Source organism: Eumetopias jubatus, unplaced genomic scaffold (assembly GCF_037043125.1).
Source record: "Eumetopias jubatus isolate StellerSeaLion01/CBP00866 unplaced genomic scaffold, mEumJub1_p1.0 scaffold_1, whole genome shotgun sequence".
In the NCBI taxonomy this organism is placed as follows: Eukaryota; Metazoa; Chordata; class Mammalia; order Carnivora; family Otariidae; genus Eumetopias; species Eumetopias jubatus.
Window position 1 is genome coordinate 199,973,919 of NW_028274807.1, and position 20,484 is coordinate 199,994,402.

Below are 20,484 nucleotides of genomic sequence, written 5' to 3' on the forward strand. Positions count from 1 at the left end.
CAGAGTATTAGCTAAGTCTGTGAGCTGCGGGACCATTTGTGCAGGTTGGTGGTCACCTAGAAGAAATCCTTGCTACTATCTTGTCCCTCTTTCATGGACGGTGTGTGTCTCAATCCCCAAGAAGCTCATCTGGAGACAAAGATATCAGTACATACAGTTAATGTGGGAGGTGAGGCCAGGAAGCACCAGCCCAGGAGTGGCAAAAAAAGAAAGCAGCCAATAAAGGCTGTGTCATCAAGCAAGTTACCGCTGCGGGCAACTGGGACCAAATCTTGCTGGAGTCCCTCCCAGAGCAAAGGTTGCTTGAGGAATTCATTCTCAAATCTCCATCAGTTGTAGGTTAAGAGCTGCTTGGGGGCATTAACTCCTTGGCTTGCCTAAATCCTGAAGCCAACCCTGAGTGTGGGCAGAGCCTTTTCATGACCAGAGAGAGTCTCCAGCCCCTTCTACAGTCTGGCAATTGGAGTTGGAAGGTCTCTATGGAAATGGTGGTACCAAGGCCAGTTACAGAACCTAGCTAGAAGGCTTCCATCCTCTCCACTATGCTTCCAATATGCTCTTCACTTAGGGCACTGGTACCTTCCTCCACAGGGTGTTCACATTGCTCTGCAAAACCCCTTACATTTCCCACTCTTCCCTTTCCAGTAATTAGGCACTTAAAAGCCTCCTACCTTGAGATACCTCCCAGGACCCCCAGTCCCTCCATTTCCCCTTCCTCTCCTCCAGTCACCTTGGTATCTGCTACCTTATGTCCAGCAGTGAGCAGAACAAAATTGTTCCCCCAAAATTGCTCTTGCCAAAGTCACTATGGAACACCATATAGCTAATACTATTGGTCCCTTCAGTCTTTGTCACAACTGAAATCTTGCTGACATCTTCAAAGTTTCATTTCTTGTGAACTTGGCACCTCTGCTCCAACTCATCCTGCTTCCCAGAGTCTTTTGAAGGCCCTGCTTCCTCTTCTCCCCAGGAAATAGCTCCTCAAGATCCAGCCCTGGCTTTTCTCCTTGGCACACAGACTCCCTGCTGGGGTGAGCCCTTCCAGGCCCACTGGCATCACTCACAACTAGATGTCCACCAGATCTCTCTGGTCAAGTGGAAATGGGTCTAGGGCCCATTACTCAGGGCTGTAAAAGATGCCAAATGGAGAGCAAGGGCTGGATCCTGGGATGACCCCGTGGTCTCTACCAACCTCATCCTTTCCAATCACAGTTACACCTACAGGGTCAGCATCCACCAAAATCGAGGTCAAGTCACTCTTTGCTCTGATTAATGCTCCCAGAGTTCCATCTGGGACATACTGAGCACCAAGAGGCAGAAGGCTCAGCTTCCCCTCGGGATGCTAGGTACCCATGACCCTGACCCCTAACCCCTACTATCCCCCCAGTTCTAATGTCTGCAAGGGATACAGCCTGGGGATGGACCTTCCCTACCTGGTCCTCCATTTTGCACTGAACTCTGGGCTGGACATCACGAGAGAGGGATTCCCCTTTTCAGGACACACCTAAATCCATGCCATCCCTGGAGGCTGGACTCTGACTCTTCATGGGACTGGCTTCTGTTTACACAGTCCTGGCACCACCTAAACACAGGAGGCCAACACTGCTGGCTTTGGAGAAGCTATGGAAGACAACTTGTGCAGGAGGTGAGGCGAGATTGGTCCTGAGAGTAGCAGCTAATCCTCTGTCCCATGGATGGGACAGAGACAGGGCTCACCCACAGTTGGGGACTGGGCATACTAAGGTGGGACTTCCTGATTGCACCAGGATTCCCTGGCCCTTGGGACTCCACACTTCCCTTCTTTCTAACAGGATGAGGGGTTAGAAGCACTAACCCCAAAGAAGCAGGAGAGTTTGCATTTTACTGTTGGACACCTTGGCTATGCTTGAAGGGACGAGGACCTCACTGTCAGTGCTGAGGCCCTGGGAAGCTCAAGAGTTACCAGATGAGGCCTAGGGTGGGTTGGGTGTTTCTCTTTAGGGGTGCCTAGACCCTTCTGTATCAGTAGGCAACGTAGAACAAGCTTGAGGATCCTGGGGTCATACGGGGAGGGAGAAGAGTTATTAGTCAGGCCCTAAATGAAGCATCCACCCACCCTCTTGTGACTGCCCACAGGCATTCACCTACCCCCAGCTACCAAATATGGCACCATTGTACATATCAGGGTCCAAGTGTTGTGGCAATATTTCTGCCTCCTAGTTCAGGCTCTGACTGAAGTGCAAAAACCAGAGCTTCCATGCTGCCTCCCAACCTGGACTTGGGGTGGGGGGACCCTAAGGGGCCTTTGGTTAGAGTTTAACCTCTTAGACTCCAAGGGTTGATTTCAACCTGTGTCCTCTCATCTGGTGCTGCTTGGACAGTGGGCTCTATAACCACCAGCCATCTGCTGACCCCAGGGTACAGGTAGCAAGACTGAGGTCCCAGTCTCCTAGGCGAAAGGACAAGGATTCTGCACAGGAGAGACTGGAGCCAGGACTTCCTGACATTGAGGGGGCTGAGGCTGGGCAAGAGTTCTCCCACCACACCCATGCACATGGTATTCTAGGCATAGTACACTGGTATGCTAGGACTCTCAGATAGGGCATGCCCAGCTTTGGGATTGTGTGCAGCATGTGTGTGCACATCAGCTTTTCATCCCACATGTGGGCCTCATTCTTGGGAAGAGAGGAGGGCCTGCTTCCCTTGAGGAGACACCCCTGCAACACTCTCAGGCAGACAATGGGGCATTCCTCTTTCCTTCTGGTCAGGAGCTTGGGACAGAGGCAGGCCTTGTCCGTTGCTGTGGGAGGACCAGAGCTTGGAGGATGGCTTGGAACTTGCAGGGAAACCCTCCCAGATGTCGCTGCACCACCAGGTCCCTCAGAGGGGGTGTCAGTTAGGCCTTAATCCAGTCCTAGGAGGGCTCCTGTGCAGTCCTGTCTGGGACATGTCTGAGAGCACCACTGTTCCTCAGACTCCTGCACAGGTCCGGATGGATTTAGAGCGTTCCCTGCGGCCACCTCCTCCAGGAAGCCTTCCTTGGTACCCACCTGCCCTGCCCCCAGACTTTGGGGGAAACGGGGTCTCGGGGGGTCAAGGGTCACTAGGGCGGGCCAGGTCCCGGAAGCGGAAGTGCGGCGCGCTTCCGGTGCGCAGCGGGCGGCCATGTTGGAGCAGCGGAGGCGGCGCAGAGGCGCGTCCTGGGTCCCCGCGGCGGCGCCGGTAGGTTGGGGCCGTGGGCCTAGCCGCGCCGCGGAGGGGCCGTCCGCGAGGCGACGGGGCGGATGGGCCGGGCGGCCGGCTCTTTCTAGACCCGCGCCCTCCACCGGCCTGGCCAAGATGCCCCCCACCCCTCTACCCCTTGCCCAGCGACCCCACCCTGGGGCTGCGCGACCCGGTCGGGCTCGCCCCGCTCGCCCCGCCCGCCCCTCGCGTTTCGCTGCCTCCAAGATCCCTGCTCCTATCCGCGGCTCAGGCCCCAGGGACACGGACTCCCAGGCCAATGGCCCTGATCGGCCCCCAACCCGGTCCCGCTTGGATGAGGCCTCTCCCGTTCCCTGTCTTTCATCAACTTCCCTGTCGGCCCCGGGGGCACGTGTGAAGGGAAGTCGGGGGCCAGACTGCAGCCTCTGTTTCCGGAGCCTCTTGGAAAGCCCAGAAGACCCCTCCCAAGAGTCTAGACCGACCTGGGCGGAAGAGCCTCCAGTTCACCCCCAGTATCTGTGCCTGCGGGGAAACAGGCCCCTCCCTATTCAACAGTTCACAGTCCTGGGAACTACACCCCCTGGAAAAAAATAATAAAAGAACTGAAGTCATGTGCAAGGATTGTGCTTGGAGAATGGCCTCTGGAGAGAGGAAGTGCCCGAGACACCTGAGGATCCAAGAATGTTTCCAAACAAAGAGCCCCAGGGCACTTCCTCCAGGGGATTCTGAAAACTTCCTCTGCTCCATTAGGGCGGTAGGAAGAAGGTGCACAGACGCGCCTCCTGGCCCCGGGGACCTGCCTGATCCCAGCTGATCTTTTAATGCTCAGGTACAGCTGGGGAGCTCCCTCTGGGAGCCCTCAGTGTTGGGTTGGGCGTTAGACATTAGTCCTGACTGACAGCCTGTGGCTTCTTCCTGAAGAAGCCTGGGACAAGTTGGGTGTTCCCAGACAGCTCCATCTGGGCTGGACTGAGGTCTGCAGCCCTCCAGACCCTAGTTAGGACAGCTCAAGTTTCTAGTGTTCACCTTATTAATCATCCTGTTGGAGCCTTTGGCTGTCAGACCTTGGGCTCTTGGTCTGGCTGCCTGGCCCCCAGGCTGCCTGATTGCCAAGACGTCTGTCTTGAGTACCTGCTACTTATCTTCTTAGTTTCTGTTGAAAGGAGAGTCTGACTCTTGCTTTGGGGTTAGTCTCCGTGGTTTCAGTGCCAGGATCAGACCTCTCAGTCTGTCTGGGTACTCCAAAAGCAAAACTTCTGGTAGGCAGGGAGGTTCACCCCTGAGCACCTGAACAAAAGCAGCTGGAGGAACAGAGAGAGATGAGCATGACTTCAAAGCTCATGTTGTCCTGCTCTTAGCTCTTTTTCCATGTAGACCTCCCAGCCCTGACCACAGACTCCAGTCACACACATTAAATGTGCCTTACTGTTTCTCATTTCCAAGCCATTGCATAGGCTGTTCCCTTTTTTGCTCCATTTCCATCTGGTCCTTCATCAGTCATGTCCCATCTAGGTGTTGCCTCTCCTAGGAATCCTCTGACTCAGTGGCAAGCTAAGCTGGGTGCCGGTGTGCACTCCCAAGAACTTTGATGGTCTCTGTCTTGCCTTCTATATAGGGCTCCTTGCAGACATACCTGCGTTCCCAGGGTTGAGTCTAATACCAGGTTTCTGGCCTCAGAAAATGGAGAATTGAATTAAAATGGGCCAACCAAGCCCAAATCTTTCCAAGGACCCAACAGCAGGTTGGATGGCTCTCATGAGCTTCTGGACATTTATCTTGAAGAAACTGCCTCTGACCCCTGTGGGTCCCCCCTGCCACCCCAGTCCTCACCCTGACACCATGGTAGTTCAGGAGACCAGGGTTTTGCCCCAAGCAGTGGCTCACTCTGGCCAGGCCCTTTGTATTGATGGTTGTTAATCACGGAGAGTGCAGGCTCTGATGGACTTACCTACCTGCCTTGCCTCTTACCTCAGTGCCTTTTTTTTGGTTTTGTTTTTGTTTTTAATGTAATAGTATATTTTCTTTTTTTTTTAAAGATTTTTATTTATTCATTTGAGACGCAGAGATACAGAGAGAGAGAGAGCATGAGCAGGGAGAGAGGCAGAGGGAGAGGGAGAAGCAGGCTCCCTGCTGAGCCAGGAGCCGAAAGTGAGGCTCAATCCCAGGACCCTGGGATCATGACCTGACCCAAAGGCAGATGCTTAACCATCTGAGCCACCCAGGCGCCCCAATGATATATTTTCTTTAATGCAATATATCCAAAGTATTATCATTTTTTGTAAATAATCTCTACACCCAACATGGGGCTTAAACTCACAACCCCAAGATCAAGACACGCATGCTCCACCAACTGAGCCAGCCAGGCGCCCCTCGGTGCCGTTCTTATTGATTCTTTTCCTCTTGTCTTGGAGGTGCTGAGCGCTGGTTTGTGGATACCCAGGCAGATCTGCAGTGCCTAATGCCATGAGCGTGGTGCAGCATGTGGAGGAGAAAGCTGTGCACTCCTGGTCGCGGATCTCCACGGCAGGGAAGAAGGCCCTGGAGGAGGCGCTGCTTGTCTTTAACCCCATGAGCCAGGATCTCAGTGCCACAGAGGCCCAGCTTGTAGCCTTCCTGCAGGGCCTGCGGGATGATGGCTTCCAACCCACCATCCTGCGCAGCGGTGATGTCTATGGCTATAGTTCATGCACAGCCAACCCCCCAAGCCAGACGAAGCTGCAAGCCCGTGCCCCCACCCCAGCTGCCACATCACCTCCAGCCAGTGCTCCCCGAACTGCCATGCGGCTGCCTGCAGGCCGGGCCACGCTGCTCCCTATGCCACTATCTGGAAGGCTGGCCAAAGCATCCTCACCAGCCCTTGCCAAGCATGCTACCACCAACCTGCTGCTGAGCTCCCTGAAGCAGTCAAGTGCCAGCCGTGCCCGGGGTGCAGCAGTGGGCTTCCCCGCCCACCTCTATCCAGGTGTCTACCCTGCCATGCGGCTCTCTGTTGTCCTTGAGGCCCTGGTTCCACTAAAGACTCCCATGCCCTGCTTGGGTGCCAAGCACAAGGCACAGTCACTGCAGCTCTCACTTGCAGACTCTCCCCTGAAGCTGCGCAAAGGTCCAGGGAAGAGGCAGGGGAACTGTCGGTCCAAAGCTCCCAGAAAAGCCACAGGCAAGGGCCCTAAGTGTCTGACTTACAGAGGCCCCAGGGCCAGACCCCAACAAGGCACTACACCCCGGAACAAGACCTACAAAGCCACTGGGTCCCTCGGTGGCCTACGAATGAAAGGTGGCTCTGCCCTGGGCACCAAAACATCCCAGGCCAAGGCAGCTCGAACACTGGCCAAAGCTGCCCAGGCCAAGGTGGCTCGAACACAGGCCAAAGCTGCCAAGGCTCGAGCAAAAGCCAAGGCAGCACAGATCAGGGCCAGGGCCAAGGCAGCACGGATCAGGGCCAAGGCCAAGGCGGCACAGATCAAGGCCAAAGCCAAGGCAGTGCGGGCCAAGGCCGAGGCAGTGCGGGCCAAGGCCAAGGCAGCACGGGCCAAGGCAAAGGTGGCTCGGGCCAAGGCAAAGGTGGCTCGGACCCAGTCCAGGAGCAGGGGCAGGCCAAAAGGGTCTGTTCAGGCCAGGACTGCGAGGAGGGGCCCAAAAAGCCGCCCTGAGACTGTGGGGCAGAAGAGGAAAAGGGCTGAGGAGGCAAAGGATCTTCCTCCCCAGAAAAGAACACGACTTGGGCCCCGATCCCCTAAGGCGTGGCTAGGGCCTGGAACAGCAAAGCTGCTGAAATTCCAGGCCATCAAGGTGGACAGGCGGTCCTCGGACGATGAGGTGCGGCAGCGGGCTCAACGGATCCTCCGTGTGAACCTGTCCCCTGTAATACAGCTCCAGCCATTGCTGCCATACTCAGCACCCTGATTCCTTCGCATAGCAATGTTTGGGGAAACTGAGCCCAGTTGTCTGTGCGGCCAGTGGCACAGTGTGCAATGCCCATGGATTCTTCAACCCCAAGGACTCCAGGTGCCTCTCCAGGGCCCTGAGAGCCACCATTCTCTTTTCAGAGACTGGAGGATATGGGGTGGTATGGGTGGGCGGGAGGGGTGTTCTCATGGCGCGATGCACTGTGATTTGTTACTCTTCAAGTTGTACCTCCACTGTTCCATCTATCACGTTTTATACCTTTCCACCTTCCAGTCTCCCTGCCCACCCTTTATGGTCTTTTTTGCGTTTGTAGCTGCTGGTGGGCCAGCTTGAGCATATAGGAAAAGTGGCCCCAGGAACAGGGCTGCCAAAGGGGGTTGTGGTAGCCTGAGACAGGTCATCAGTGTGAGTGGGAAGAGTAGCTCTCAGGCTTCTCTGGAGGTGCTGGCCTCTGTCGATGTGTGAGAAGCAGCCCCTGAGGACAGGGGCAGAGCCACTCAGAGGTGGCACACCTCCCCATCGGGCTGTACTGGTTTGTTATCCAGGTAGGCCCTATGCAAGAGGACAGTAGGTGGCTCTGTGGGGAACCGTGCAGCCAGCAGGTTTCTAGGCCAGGGAAGGGGGGTTTTGTGGTACTGCTCCCCAGGGGCCATTCAGGCAGCCTGGCCTTGTCTCCTAGCCTGCTCTGGCTGAAATCTTGGGGCTTTACCTGAGCTTGTCTGGGGCAGGGCCAGGCCTAAATTAGCTAAAGTACCTCTGCCTGTCCTTCCAGCCTCGACTTCCCCAGTTGGTGGCAAGGGTTTGGGGTTGAGTCAGAGGCCAGGGCTCTGGGTTGTTTGGCCACTGAGTCTGTCCTCACTGACTGCAGAATTTTCTCCTTTGATCAGTGGGGTACTGTGTTAGCTGAGCCAGGAGAGTTTCTACAACTGCTTCGCCCCATCAGCAGTGCTTTCTGCCTGAGTCCCAAGCACTCTGTTCCCAGGTCCTGCCTTATCAAGCTTCCCAACAGGGCCCTGTGTGTATTTCAGACACTAAAGGCTCTTCCTGCTTTGGAGAGGGGGCTGGGCCCCCAGAACAAAACTAGCTCCCCGCCCATCTGCCAGTCCTTCCCTGTCTGCCCGCCCTGAAAGGCAGTGGCTCGGGCTGGCACTCTGGGGACACATTCCCCAGAGGCTCCTAGAGACCAGCAGCCTTTCAGGGCTAGGGATGCGAGCCTCATTTGAATGAGAATCGGATCTCTCCTGTCTCTGGGTTAGTCTGAACCCTGGCCCCACTAGCGCCAGCTGCACTGGATGGCGGACCTGTAGAGAAGTTCTGCTTGTTTTTTTGGTACCCCCTCCCTTTTTTTTTCTGCATCTGGTGGCTGCCATGAGTAGGGTACGGCCTCCCTTGGTTCCCAGGCTCTGGGGACCCCTTGCTCCCAGCCTCACCGTGGCTTCACAACCCTGCATGCTCCTTGTGTCTGGCAGTCCTGCTTTCATCTACCATGTGAGTATGGGGCCACACCCAGCTCCTCAAGGGCAGGGGCCCTTGGGGCCCACTCTTCATCCTCTCTCTCAGGCCTGATTCCAGCTCATGGCCCAGGACCCCCAGCCTGGCTAGGCCTCCTCCTTCGCAGTCTACAACTCCTTTCAGTTCTGCTGCTGCTGCCACCAATGGGTGAGAGGTTGGCTCTTTCTCTGAGAGCCATCCAAAGGGGGAGAAGAACTCTCCAGGCCTCCCTGTGGGGAGTGAGGTGAGGGGTATCCCTAGGATCTCTACTCAGACCCTGTCCTTCCCAGTCCAGGCTCCCAGAACAATTGCTGAGGAGGTGCCAGACATACTTTCCCCACCAACCGGCAACTTGATTGTTGGCCTTGGCCAGAACCTTCCGAGCCCTGCTGCATTGTCAGTCACCTACAGGTGGGGAGGAGTGTGAGGGCTCTGGAGATGGTATCTCTGGGTTTTCCGGGGCAGGTTTGGCCTTGCGAGGGTTCAGGTCATTGCTGGGGGCTGGAGAGGGGAGGCCTGTGCTGTGAAATTTTGGAATTGGGGGCCAACTACATACCTCTTGCCTTGTCATTCTCCTTGGCCATTCCCCCAGGAATCTGAGAATTGCTTCTTTTGTGACTCTCGGGACCAGGGAGGCCATGGCATTGAGAATGTGATCTGGAGTGGTGGTCGTGGCAGCAACAAGACCTGGTGGCAAGCAGAGAGTGGTGAGGGTACACGTGTGCCCATGTGTTCGGGTCTAGGGTCATGGCCTGGTCAGGCTGACAAGCCCTTGTGGTTGCAGGTGTTGAGAATGTCACCATCCAGCTGGACCTAGAGAGTGCCTTCTACTTTACCCACCTCATCATGACTTTCAAGGTGACCCAATGCCCCAGCCTGAAGGCTTGCTCTGTGCCTCCTGACCTGATGGCCACCAGTGATGCTTGCCCCTGGTGACCCAAGGATCCCCTCCTGTCCCCTGGCATTCCACCCAGCAGCTCTGCTCCTGGAGCGCTCAGTGGACCATGGCCACTCCTGGCATGTGTACTGATACTCTGCCTACAACTGCTCAGGCCTTTTTCCTGGGATCCGTCTTGCTCCTGGCCACAGAGTCAGTGACCTTGTTTGTGACCAGCATTACTCCCGACATCAAGCCTTCCACTGAGGGCCAGGTCAGGCCCAGAGAAAGGGGGTTGGGCCCTAGGGTGAAGCCAGAGGCTCAGGTTTGCTTTCTTCTCTCAGGTAATTTTCAAAGTTCTGGACCCAGCCATTCTGGTGGAGAACCCAGACAACCCCAAGATTCAGGGTAATTGTCACCACAGCCAATCCTGTACTCCTTGCATGTTAGGACAGCCAGATACTGGGGGGAGGTGAGGTCCTGCCTGGGTGTGTACACAAGTGGGGCAGGGGTGGCAGGCAAGCCAGCATCATTCCCCAGCTCTGCACCATTGTGGTCCTCTATTGTGGGCCCTGTTATGGCCCTCCATTCCTATCCCATCATTGTTCCCTGGACCTGTGCCCAGTGCAGAGGGACTGGCACATGTAACAGTTTCCATCTCTGCCCCATCATAACTCCTTTGTGGGGCCCCATTGTAGTTCTCATTGCTACTTTCTATGCCAGCCCCAACAATGTACCCCATCATTGCACTTATCACTGAACATCATGACTGTCCCCTTTATGAGCCTCCATCACTGCCTCCATCCTGGTCCCTTGGCGTTGCCCTCCCCTGATTCATCATCCGGGCCTTAGTTGGTACCCTGCATCTCTGCAGCTGCCTCTAGGTGATGCCAGGGCATCTCTGGGTTGTGACCTCTTTCTTGTAAGGCAGGAGTCTTGAAAGACAAGACAAGGCAGCCCAGAGTCAGGTCAGGCGAGTACCAGAGCAGGACATAGCCCAAACTAGCACTCTCCACCCACCTTGACTGGTTGTTACCAACCACTCACCAAGTCCCCATGCTAGGTTTCCAAGCAGCTGTTGCTCTTCTGATCTGATCACGGGAGAGACACCTGGCAAAGGAGGGGTACAAGAGATAACCTTGGCTCAGGAACTGACATAAGCTGTGGAACAGAAAGGAGCCATGGACCCATCTCTCCCATGTATACATTGAACAAGTGCCCATTGAGCTCTGCTGCGTACCAGACATCTATCTTCTGAGCAGGGCTCGGTGGGAAGGAGATAGACAAGGTATCTGTCTTCTTGGAGCTGACATGAAAGTGAGAAAAACTGGATAAAAAAGCAAACTAATACCATATATGGTTTGGATGATAAACTGATTTCTAGTTTTGATGATGGGCTGGGGAATGGAATGCTTTACAGCATTGGGGAAGTAGGTTTCAAATATCTAGTGATGCCAAGATGGGATGTCCAGGAAGCAGTGGGATGTGCAGGTCTCAGCTCAGGAGTGATACTAGGGCTGGAGCCATGCAGAAGTGGAATTATCACCATTAGGCTGTAGTCATCCTAAGATGACATGCCCGGAGGAACAGGAATGGGGGGTCCCACAGCGTGAATGCTGGAGGAGATGGCTGTAGTGACTCAGATAAGAGACTCTACCCCCGTTCCTCCCCCTTCCATCCCAGCCATAGAGGGATGATGACTAGTGCATCTGAGGTCCCCCAACCTGTGTCTCCAGAGCTCCTGCGTGTGACAAAGCTCCGTGTCAACTTCTCCAAACTGCACACACTGGGAGACAGGCCACTGGGGGACCTAAAGCGACACCCCTTCTACTACTGTTCCCTTTATGAGCTCGTGGCCAGAGGCAGCTGCCTGTGCCATGGCCATGCCTCTGAGTGTAAGCCCATAGCTGGGACCCCAGCCAATGTGAAAGGCATGGTGAGCACCATGGGAGGGGCATCCAGTGGCTGGTGGGGTGGGCAAGCTGGGGGGACTGGGGCAGACTCATCTTGCCCTCCTCCCTGGCAGGTGCATGGCCTTTGCGTCTGCCGCCACCACACAGCTGGTACCCACTGTGAGCGCTGCCAGGACCTGTACCAGAACCACCCATGGCATGCAGCAGAGCCTGGGCACCCTCACGCCTGCCAGGGTAGGTGCCATGCCCTCTCTGCCTGGCCATACTTGCCCGGCTCAGCCCACTCCATGTCCACCTTCCTTGTTCTGCCCTAGAATGCAAGTGCAATGGGCATGCCCACAGTTGTCACTTTGACATGACCTTGTATCTGGCATCTGGCAATGTGAGTGGAGGCATGTGTGACACACGTCAGCACAACACAGCTGGGCGCCACTGTGATCTCTGCCAGCCCTTCTGCCGAGATCCCAGGGAGGATCCCCGTTCCCTTCACTCTTGCAAACGTGAGCCCTCCAATCCCCAATCCCAACTCTGACCTCGATCCTTCAGCTCCGTGGTGACCTCTGACCTAACTCTGTCCTCACCTCTGACCCATGATGCAGCCTGTAACTGGGATCCTGGGGGGACCCTGGAAGGGGGTTTTTGTGATGCCCACACAGATGAGACCCGTGGTCTCCTCTCTGGGCAGTGTTGCTGCAAAGTTCATGTCTGGAGCCAGCGCTGTGACTTCTGCCAGCTTGGTCACTGTGGCCTCAGCCCCACCTAGACAGAAGGTTGCCAGCATGAGTTACCCTGGGAGCAGACCCCGAACGCCATGTCCTTGCTCTGCCCCCAATCAGTGCCATAAGAACACATGCATGCACCTACCTCTGCAGCAGTCCCAGTAGCACCCTTGGAGCCCTGTGCCCTAGCCTGCAGGTGTGACCCCTGGGGCCAGGTCCCTGGCACTCATGCCTGTGATCCCTCCAGCGGTACCTGTCACTGGCAAATGCTTTGTCTCTGGATGGGACTGCAGCTGTTGTCTGGTAAGCCTTCTGATTTGACCTTGATCTTGGGCATTGAGCTTCAAGAAGCTGATAAGTATAAGGCTATAATCAGTGTGACTGTAGACTGAGCCTTACACATGGGTTGGTTCAACTCCCTGATCTGGTTATCGGGGTCAATGCCACCTCAGCTAGCTGAACCAGCATATGCCCCCAGGTGGGAGCTTTGGGGGCATAAAAAGGAAAAGCGATGAAACAAGTTACAGTAGTTTTGGTTTAAAGAGCTAGGTTTAAAGGTGTTTTGCAACAAACATGTTTGAAGGAACTCTCAGTCCAAGAAACAATTCCACCCCTTTCTTGCCTCTCCTTGAATGTAAGTCCTTTGTTTAACTTTTACTTTAACCCCTGCAGTGTCCTCACCTTATCTCTTAAGAAGGTGTGCATGAGTGCAATGGGGTCTCCTCACCCCCTCCCAGCAGCAAGCAGAGGAGCATTCAAGCCTTGTGCTTGCGGCCTTTGTTCCCGCAACAGGCAGTCCCCGTACGTGACCTCCCAGGCTCCAGATCTTGTCCTTTCTCCACCTCCTCGCTCTCTCTTACAGCCTGAGTTCTGGGGTCTGAGCAGTGACTCTCTGGGCTGCCGGCCCTGTGACTGTGACTTTGGGGGTGCCTACAGCAACAGGTACAAGGCAGGGCCTGGGAATGGGGATCAAGCGGCAAGAATCAGGAGTTGACGCTCCCTCCGTGCCCCCATGCTTGTTCGGGTGTTCTGCTGGGGACGGCCTCTGCCCTCATGCCGCCCTCACCTCTGTGGCCGCTGCTGCCATGAACTCCAATCTGGGCACTCTGTGCTGCTCTTGACCAAGCCACTGCTGAAGCTGAGCTTGACCAGGTCCTCCAGCCAGCTGACCCCCAGTTGCCTGTGAGTGTCCAGGACGGGTAGGGGCAGGGGCAGGAGGAAACCAAGGCTCAGACTTGGTTTTCAGGGGAGGGAGGGAGTGTGTAGAGAAAGCTAGTTGGAATAAGAGGCTGAGCAGGGTTAGAAAGTCCAGGTGGGGGCATCAGCATGGTCAGAGGTTTGGTGTCTTAGAACCCATGTTTTCAGGGCAGTGTGGGAGAAGAGAGGGCCAGAATGTTGGAGGGCACTGACACCTGGCTTGCCTGCAGGGAGCTCCACCTCCCAAGCAGGTGAATGGGTAATGCTGGGTGGTGGGCAGGGGCAGCTCTAGGACTGCTGATCCCCAACCCCAGGCACCTGAAGACTGGCAGGCATTAGTCTGTGTTCATGCCCAGTCCCTGTCCAGGAGCACCCGCTGTGCCCATCTGTGCTCAGAGCAGCTGTTCCAGGTGGCCTTGACCTACGCACGGAGGTAGGCAGGACCCTAGGACTCTCAATAGCAAGACCCTATTATGCTGCCAACACATTTGAAACAACACTCAAAGTGGAAAATCTCCAATATGGAATATCGTCATGTCATAGGGCAGTCAAAACAGGGAGTGAACGTAAAATATCAAGATTTAAGAAGTTGGTTTTTTTTGCATGGGTCATATGATGAAATACTAGATGCAGCAGAAATGGGACACCCCTGGGACCACATGATCATGGCCTTCCTATCCCACCCTTACTCCTTCCCTGCTCCCTGCAGAGCTGTGGTTTTATCCAGACCTTTCTGCTGTGACCCAGGGACACGCTACTCCCTGACCCTGCGGCTGTGCAGGACCAAGGGGTTGCGGAGACCAGAGGGGGGCACTATCCTTCTGGATTCGGTGAGGTCCTAGGGGTTCCACCCCACATCTGGGGGAGACAGATTATAGCAGGATGATGTGGATGCAGTAGGGCTGGGGAGTAGGTGTCGCAGAGGCCTGGAGTTGCACCAAGAGGATGGAGACAGGTGGATAGTGTAAGGAGGGGGATCCAGGCAGGAGCAAAGCACATGCCAAGGATAGAAGATGAGAATAAGCAGCCACCAGACCTCCAAGGACCTATGGGCATTGTGGGGCAGTGGGGAGCCATGGAAGGGACGTGAACAGGGAAGATTCATGGGGGAGAATGGATTGCAAGGCGGAGGCTGCTGCAGTGATTCTGAGTGAGAGGTGGCATTGCGTGGACTAGATGGGGGGCCATGGGACAGGAAGGAGAAACAGACTCAGAAGAGAACTAGGAAAGGGGTAGGAAGGGGCTGTGACATCCACTACAAGGAAGGGTAGTTAGTAAGTGATAGTGAGTGGGGCTGGGCTCACTTCCCTCTGCCTGCCACCCTCCACCCTCCTACTAGATTGTGCTCTTGCCGTGGGTGAAGGAGTTGCCTGGGCTGAGATCTGTGGACCCTGGGGCCACAGAGCACTTACAGGAACTCCACAAGGCAGGCTGCGTGGAGGCAGCAAGGACTGGCCTCCCCAGCACCGTGTCTGAGGTTTGTGCCCGCCTTGTCTGCAGCATCTCGGCCCTGCTCCATGGGGGTAGCCTTGGTGAGTGTGTGCCCCTGGCTTGAGGGGGCTGCAATATAGGGGTTTCAGGAAGCCCCGTGAGGTTCACTTTATCTCGCTCTTTCTCCTGCCAGCAGGATAAAGGGCACTTTATCCTGCCCTTTCACCGCCAGGTTTCCCTGAGTACTGAGTGAGCCCCACTAGGTGGGCAGTGCCCCTGCCATCCTAATATCATTGGTCGTACCTGTGACTGCATGTCTGAAATATACAGCGTCAGGCCCACTGGCTGCAGTGGTAAGCCTTCAGGGCCAGCGAGGATGGGTGTGGGGTCTGGGACCAACCATCTCCTTTCTCTGCATGGCTTGACGGCCCTGTCATTCCCCACAGAGTGCCACTGCCACACCGGGGGCCACTAGTACCATTTGTTGTGTTTTTTTTTAAAGATTTTATTTATTTATTTGACAGAGAGAGAGAGACAGCGAGAGAGGGAACACAAGCAGGGGGAGTGGGAAAGGGAGAAGCAGGCTTCCTGCCGAGCAGGGAGCCCGATGCAGGGCTCGATCCCAGGACCCTGAGATCATGAACTGAGCCGAAGGCAGTTGCTTAACCAACTGAGCCACCCAGGCACCCCCACTAGTACCATTTGTAACCCTGTGAGTGGGCAGTGCCCATGCCGGGCAGGCCTTGCTAGTCACCACTGTGCCCACTGCCTCTCTGGCTGGTGGGGTTTTCCGTTCTGCCAGCCCTGCACCTGCACTGGACACGCTGAGTTGTGCCAGCCACTCACAGGGGTCTGCCAGGCTTGCCCGGGAACCACCACAGGCTGACAGTGTGCGAGGTGAGCGCTGTCACTGGAAGGGCTGGGTAGGAATTATGATGAGTGGGCCACGTCTCATCACATGTGCTACTGCCCACAGGTGCTTGGACAGCTACTATGGAGACCCCAGCCTGGGCTCATGCCAACAGTGCCGGCCTTGCCTCTGTCCTGGGCACCCTGGCTCCAGCCTCTATCATGGGATTTCCTGCCATGTGGACAGTGCGAGTGGACGTGTCCCATACCTCTGTGCACCTGGCTATGTAGGTGAGGGCTGTTTGGCAAGGGCAACCCGGTGGCCCTGCTCACTTGTCCACAACCTCATCAGGTCTACAAGGCAAATCTCTGCCAGGGCCACCTGTATGTGGAGCTCCAGGCTGGGCACCTCTCCTGGAGGAGTTGCTGTTCAAGGGAGGGAGGGGCAGATGGGAGGAGCTATAGACATGGAATTTGTAAACCAGGCAGGTGGGCTGTAATGTAGCTTCCATGTTCTCTGCCCTCTTGGCTTGACCTCAGACTTTCTGGCTGCATATGTGGGACCCACAGGCCACAAGGGTACAGGAAGGCACCTGAGACAACCCACCCATACCTCGATCCTTTCCAGGCCCCCCGCTGTGACCGCTGTTCCTCTGGCTACTTTGGGCACCCTTGGCCAGGGGGAGATCCCAGAAGGAGTCCGTGCCGGCCCTGTCAGTGCAACAATAATATTGATCCCCGTGATCCTGCTACCTGCGATGCCCGCAGTGGGGACTGCCAACGCTGTCTGCACCACAGCCAAGGTCCCAGCTGTGCCCGCTGCAGGCCTGGCTTCCATGGCTGTGCTCTGCGTCCAGGGGGCTGCCGGCATGAGCGTGTGGCTAGGATGGGTGAGAACACCCCAAGGCGGGTGGGTGCGTTCTCTTTCCTCAGTCCCTTCCTCTTCCCCAGGCTGCAGCTGTGACCCCCAGGGCACTGTCCCTGCACGGTGTCCCTCTTGGGCTGAAGCCTGCTTCTGCAACCAGGTCAGCAGGCTGTGTTCTTGCCACCCTCACACACTGGGGCAGGACTGTAGCCACTGTGCCCCTCTCTTCTGGAACCTGGGGGGACCCCGGGGCTGTGAGCCCTGCAAATGCCATGCCCAACACACTGTGCAGCCGGCATGTCACCCAGGGAGTGAGGCCCCGTTGCACATAGCTGTGGCGGCGTCCGGGTGTGAGTGAAGGTGTGTGTGCCTCTGACAAGATGTTACTTGTGGCTGGTGTGAGTGTTCACGCGACCACCAGCACCGGGGTGTGTGGCTGCAAACAGCTGTGTGAGTCTCTGCTTTTGTGTGACATCAGCTATAAGGTAATGGCAGGATTTGGGGTAAGGCAGACATGAGACCACACGTGCCTGACCCCACATGCAGCCATGTGCTAGTGTGCGGGTGACCCACTGTGAATGGGTCCTGGCAAGTGGACTGAACGTGGCAGGGGCTGGCAGGGGAGGCTGAGGAGACACAGGTGAAGGGTAAGGATTGAGAGCTTGTGCAGGTAGAGGGGGATGGCCACTGTGAGCAGGAGTTTCCAGGAGGAGAGTGATCAGCAACCAAATGAAACGAGGCCTGAAGTGTGTGCTCTTATGTCCTTGGCAAAGAGACGGTGGGAGGCAGGGTGAAGGAGACAGCGGGGTGTTCAGATCAGGACACAGAATAGCAAGTCAGGAGTTGAGAAACCAGAGGGTCTGTGGGAGGCTGGCAATGTGGGAAGGTGGGGGCTGGCCAAGGAGGTCAGGCCAGAGGAAGCAGGAAAGGGAGAAGCCTTCGGCCAAGCACAGGTGTGGGTGCTGCCCAGGGCAGCAGCAGGGCAGGGAGAAGACTCTGTGCTTGGTATGCATACACTGCCTTTGAACACTCGTGTCCTTCTCCCTGGCCCAGAGGAGGCTCTGTGTTCCTACTGACTGGCCCACACTCTCTTCCCTCAGGTCCCAGGTCAGTGCACCTGGGATTGGGAGCCACATGTGCTCCAGGTGTCTAGGTACTGGGGTGACCCAGAGCAGGAATGCAGAGGTGAGAAAGCCACTCACATGATCCACACCACCAGGGATGATGTTTCCCTGAAGGGGCCCAGTGTGGAGTAGCAGGGGAACGGTGGGGCTTTCCTGAGGGAGAACACAGCATGTTTATTGATGTTTCCCCCAAAACTCAAAGAAATACTCATGAAAACAGCTGTTGGCAAGGCCAGGTGGGGTATTCCTACAGAGAGCACACATCAGGTGGCTCTTTTCTGAACCCATCTGCCAGTCCTGCACCCCAGCTGACCCTTGACTGGACTATAGAGCTTCCGGAGCATTGTGCTGTTTCCCTGCCCAAAGGCTGCCATGCCATATGGCCTCTGTGGCCAGGGAAGATGCCAGTGCCCATGGTCATTCTGAGCAGTGGCTTGGGCAAAGGCTTGTGTGCACCCTCCCACTCACACAGGGCTGTTCTCCAGGCTTCTTGGAGGCAAGGCTGGGGCAAGTGTTGCCTGCTCCCTGCCCTAACCCTGTCTCTCCCCCACAGCCTGTGCCTGTGACCCACAGGGCTCCATCTTGCCCAGCTGTGATCCACACACAGGTGCCTGTTTATGCAGAGAGGGTATCTCAGGGATGAGGTGCCAAGTGTGTGCCCGTGGTTCCAGAGGTGGCTTCCCACACTGCATGTCTTGCCCTACCTGTTTCACCTCCTGGGACCTATGTCTAGCTCTGCTCCAGCTGCAGCTGGAAATTGGGGCCCAGAAGATCACCTTCCTATACCAGGGGATGCCTGACTGGGGTGCTAGGGGCCAGGGTGAACACCTGCAGGCCCTGGAGGGGATATCCAGCAAGCACAGATTCTCCTGGAATCTTCTTCACCTGTTGCGGGGACTCTGGAGCAACTTATGGAGTGGATAGCTGGATTCAGGCAAGGGGCCTTGGGTCAGTAAGGAGGAGGTCTCCAGCTAGCTTCTCAGGGTTGGGGATTTCAGAGGGTCTCAGGTTGGCCTGTCTGAGTCCTGGGTTTTGGAGTCAGGTGGGTTTTCTTGAGTGAGGAGTCATGGAGGAGAGTACATCTCTGGTCAGGCTGATAACTCCGTCTTCCTGCAGGAGGAAAGTAACTGCGTTGGTCCAGACACTGGGCCACGGGGCAGTTTGTGGCAGAAAGAGAGCCATGGTTTAGGAGGCAGTGTGAATAGCTGGAAGAATTATTCCGGCAGCTAGACTGTGTCAAGGGCTTGGCCTGGCCCAAAAGGGCCATAGGAGCCCAACGTGAGGCCTAATGGGCAGGCGGGTGGGCAGGTGAGGGTAAAGGCTAGGCTGGGGCAGAAGGAAGGGGCCAGGCGCCCTTGCTTATGTCTCTGGGGAACCCAGAAGGCTGATTGGCCCTGCCTCAGCCAGTGGAGCCCTGAGTCATCCCTCTATCCCTCCCTGCCATCCCCTGCAGATGCTGCGGCCCAGGTCTCTTCAGCTGCCCTGCTTTTCCAGGAGGCCCTGCTTGGAGCCCAGGTTGTGGCCACATTTGGAGAACTGGACAGCAACCTGGGAAAGGCCCGAGAGGCCCAGCAGTGGATGGAACAGCTGCTGCGGGGGGTGGGCCCCCCAGGGACAGGAACAGCTGTGTGGGAGCTGAAACTGAAGGAGCTGGTCAACAGGGTCCAGATGCTGCATCCACAGCTTCTGAGACTCCTAGTCAAAGCGGGAGTGGTGGGTGGAGATATGGATCACTATAGGGGTTTTGCCAAGGCGAGGACTCTCTTCTAGCTGTAACCTGGGTGTAGAGCACTAGGGGATTTGGGACATGGCATTTCTCACTGGATCACCTGTCTTGTTTGCAGGAATGCAGGGATTGGGGACCTGGGATGGCTGTGTTCCTGTACCCTGTGTTGTTCCCTCTTGCCCTGGGACCCTGCCCACTGCCCACTGGGCTCTGCTTGCTTCCCGTAACTCTTCCGATAGCCTGGACATAGCTGCCACAGCCTTAGAGCAGCATCAGCAACTGGTACAGAGCCACTGGGGCCATGAATGGGAGCCAAGGTGGGGGAGTCATAGGGAACCATAGCTTGGCCATAGGGTTGCAAGAGATACATTCCACATCTGACCCACCCCTACCAGCTGCAGCAAATGCAGGCTACAGCAAATGCCACAGGAATCCAGGCCCGGGAGACATGGCATCAGACAAGGGGGCCTTGGGGTGTGGCCACCATAGCGCATGTGCAAGCAACTGTGCAGATCCTCCTCTTGGGTATCTGTCTGCTTGTTGTGTGTCTGTTCACAGCTGAGGGCAGGGGCAGGTGGGCATCTGGGACACTGCTACGATACTCCTTCCGGAATGAGGAATACTCATAAGGGCTGACTAGGGGTCAGGTGGGAGCACTAATATGCGGGTAAATATTTAACAATTGGCTGGAGGTCAAAGGGAACTGATTTGTAGTGTTTGCTAGTTTCCATGGTATAAGTAAATCCACCGTGGCTGATTTTAGTCTACCTACCGTTTCCCAGCTGAGTCACAGAATTCCTGTTTGGCTCTTGTTAGCCCCCAACACACCATGTAGTCATGTCAGAGGCAGGGTCAGTGAGAGGTTAGGGTCAATGTTTGTTGGGTCAGAGATCAGAGTTCACATCTGAGATTCCTACCCTAATTCCCACAGAAGAAGGTGCAGATGCTGCACGTGTGGAGCTCGTGGCATGGTGTGGGCTGGTGGTGCCCCTCCCCCAAAATGGGGCAGTGGGCATTGCCCTCCGGCTGGGTCAGATCCAGGGTACCCTCCCTGCACCAGACACCATAGGCCAGGAACTGCCCAGAGCTGAAGGTGTCCTCCATCAGGCATAGGGGTGGGGATGGGGTGGGATAAGGGTCAGATGGGAGGGTCAGAGTCAGAACAGGGATGGTGTGGGAGGGTCAGGGCTGGGGTCAAAGTTC

At 56.1% G+C, this 20,484-nt stretch overlaps 1 protein-coding gene and 2 pseudogenes across 2 annotated transcripts; all 3 read left to right on the plus strand.

Annotated features, from left to right (window-relative positions):
• Window positions 1-3,131: 3,131 nt before the first annotated feature.
• Window positions 3,132-7,242, plus strand: CCDC71 (coiled-coil domain containing 71). Its single transcript, XM_028124373.2, has 2 exons — window positions 3,132-3,201; window positions 5,595-7,242. The coding sequence occupies exon 2, from the start codon at window positions 5,647-5,649 to the stop codon at window positions 7,084-7,086; it is 1,440 nt and encodes a 479-aa protein (XP_027980174.1). The 5' UTR covers window positions 3,132-3,201; window positions 5,595-5,646; the 3' UTR covers window positions 7,087-7,242.
• Window positions 7,243-7,284: 42 nt separating this feature from the next.
• On the plus strand, window positions 7,285-18,882 carry LOC114224987 (laminin subunit beta-2-like; annotated as a pseudogene). Its single transcript, XR_015768176.1, has 24 exons — window positions 7,285-7,338; window positions 8,466-8,748; window positions 8,871-9,287; window positions 9,365-9,437; window positions 9,541-9,731; window positions 9,802-9,865; window positions 11,194-11,393; window positions 11,484-11,604; window positions 11,685-11,870; window positions 11,970-12,149; window positions 12,279-12,392; window positions 12,952-13,049; window positions 13,134-13,271; window positions 13,601-13,719; window positions 13,996-14,116; window positions 14,626-14,809; window positions 14,921-15,070; window positions 15,164-15,184; window positions 15,401-15,614; window positions 15,694-15,853; window positions 16,195-16,441; window positions 16,518-16,795; window positions 17,577-17,616; window positions 18,109-18,882. The product of XR_015768176.1 is annotated as a laminin subunit beta-2-like (transcript).
• On the plus strand, window positions 18,622-20,394 carry LOC148165125 (uncharacterized; annotated as a pseudogene).
• Window positions 20,395-20,484: the final 90 nt, after the last annotated feature.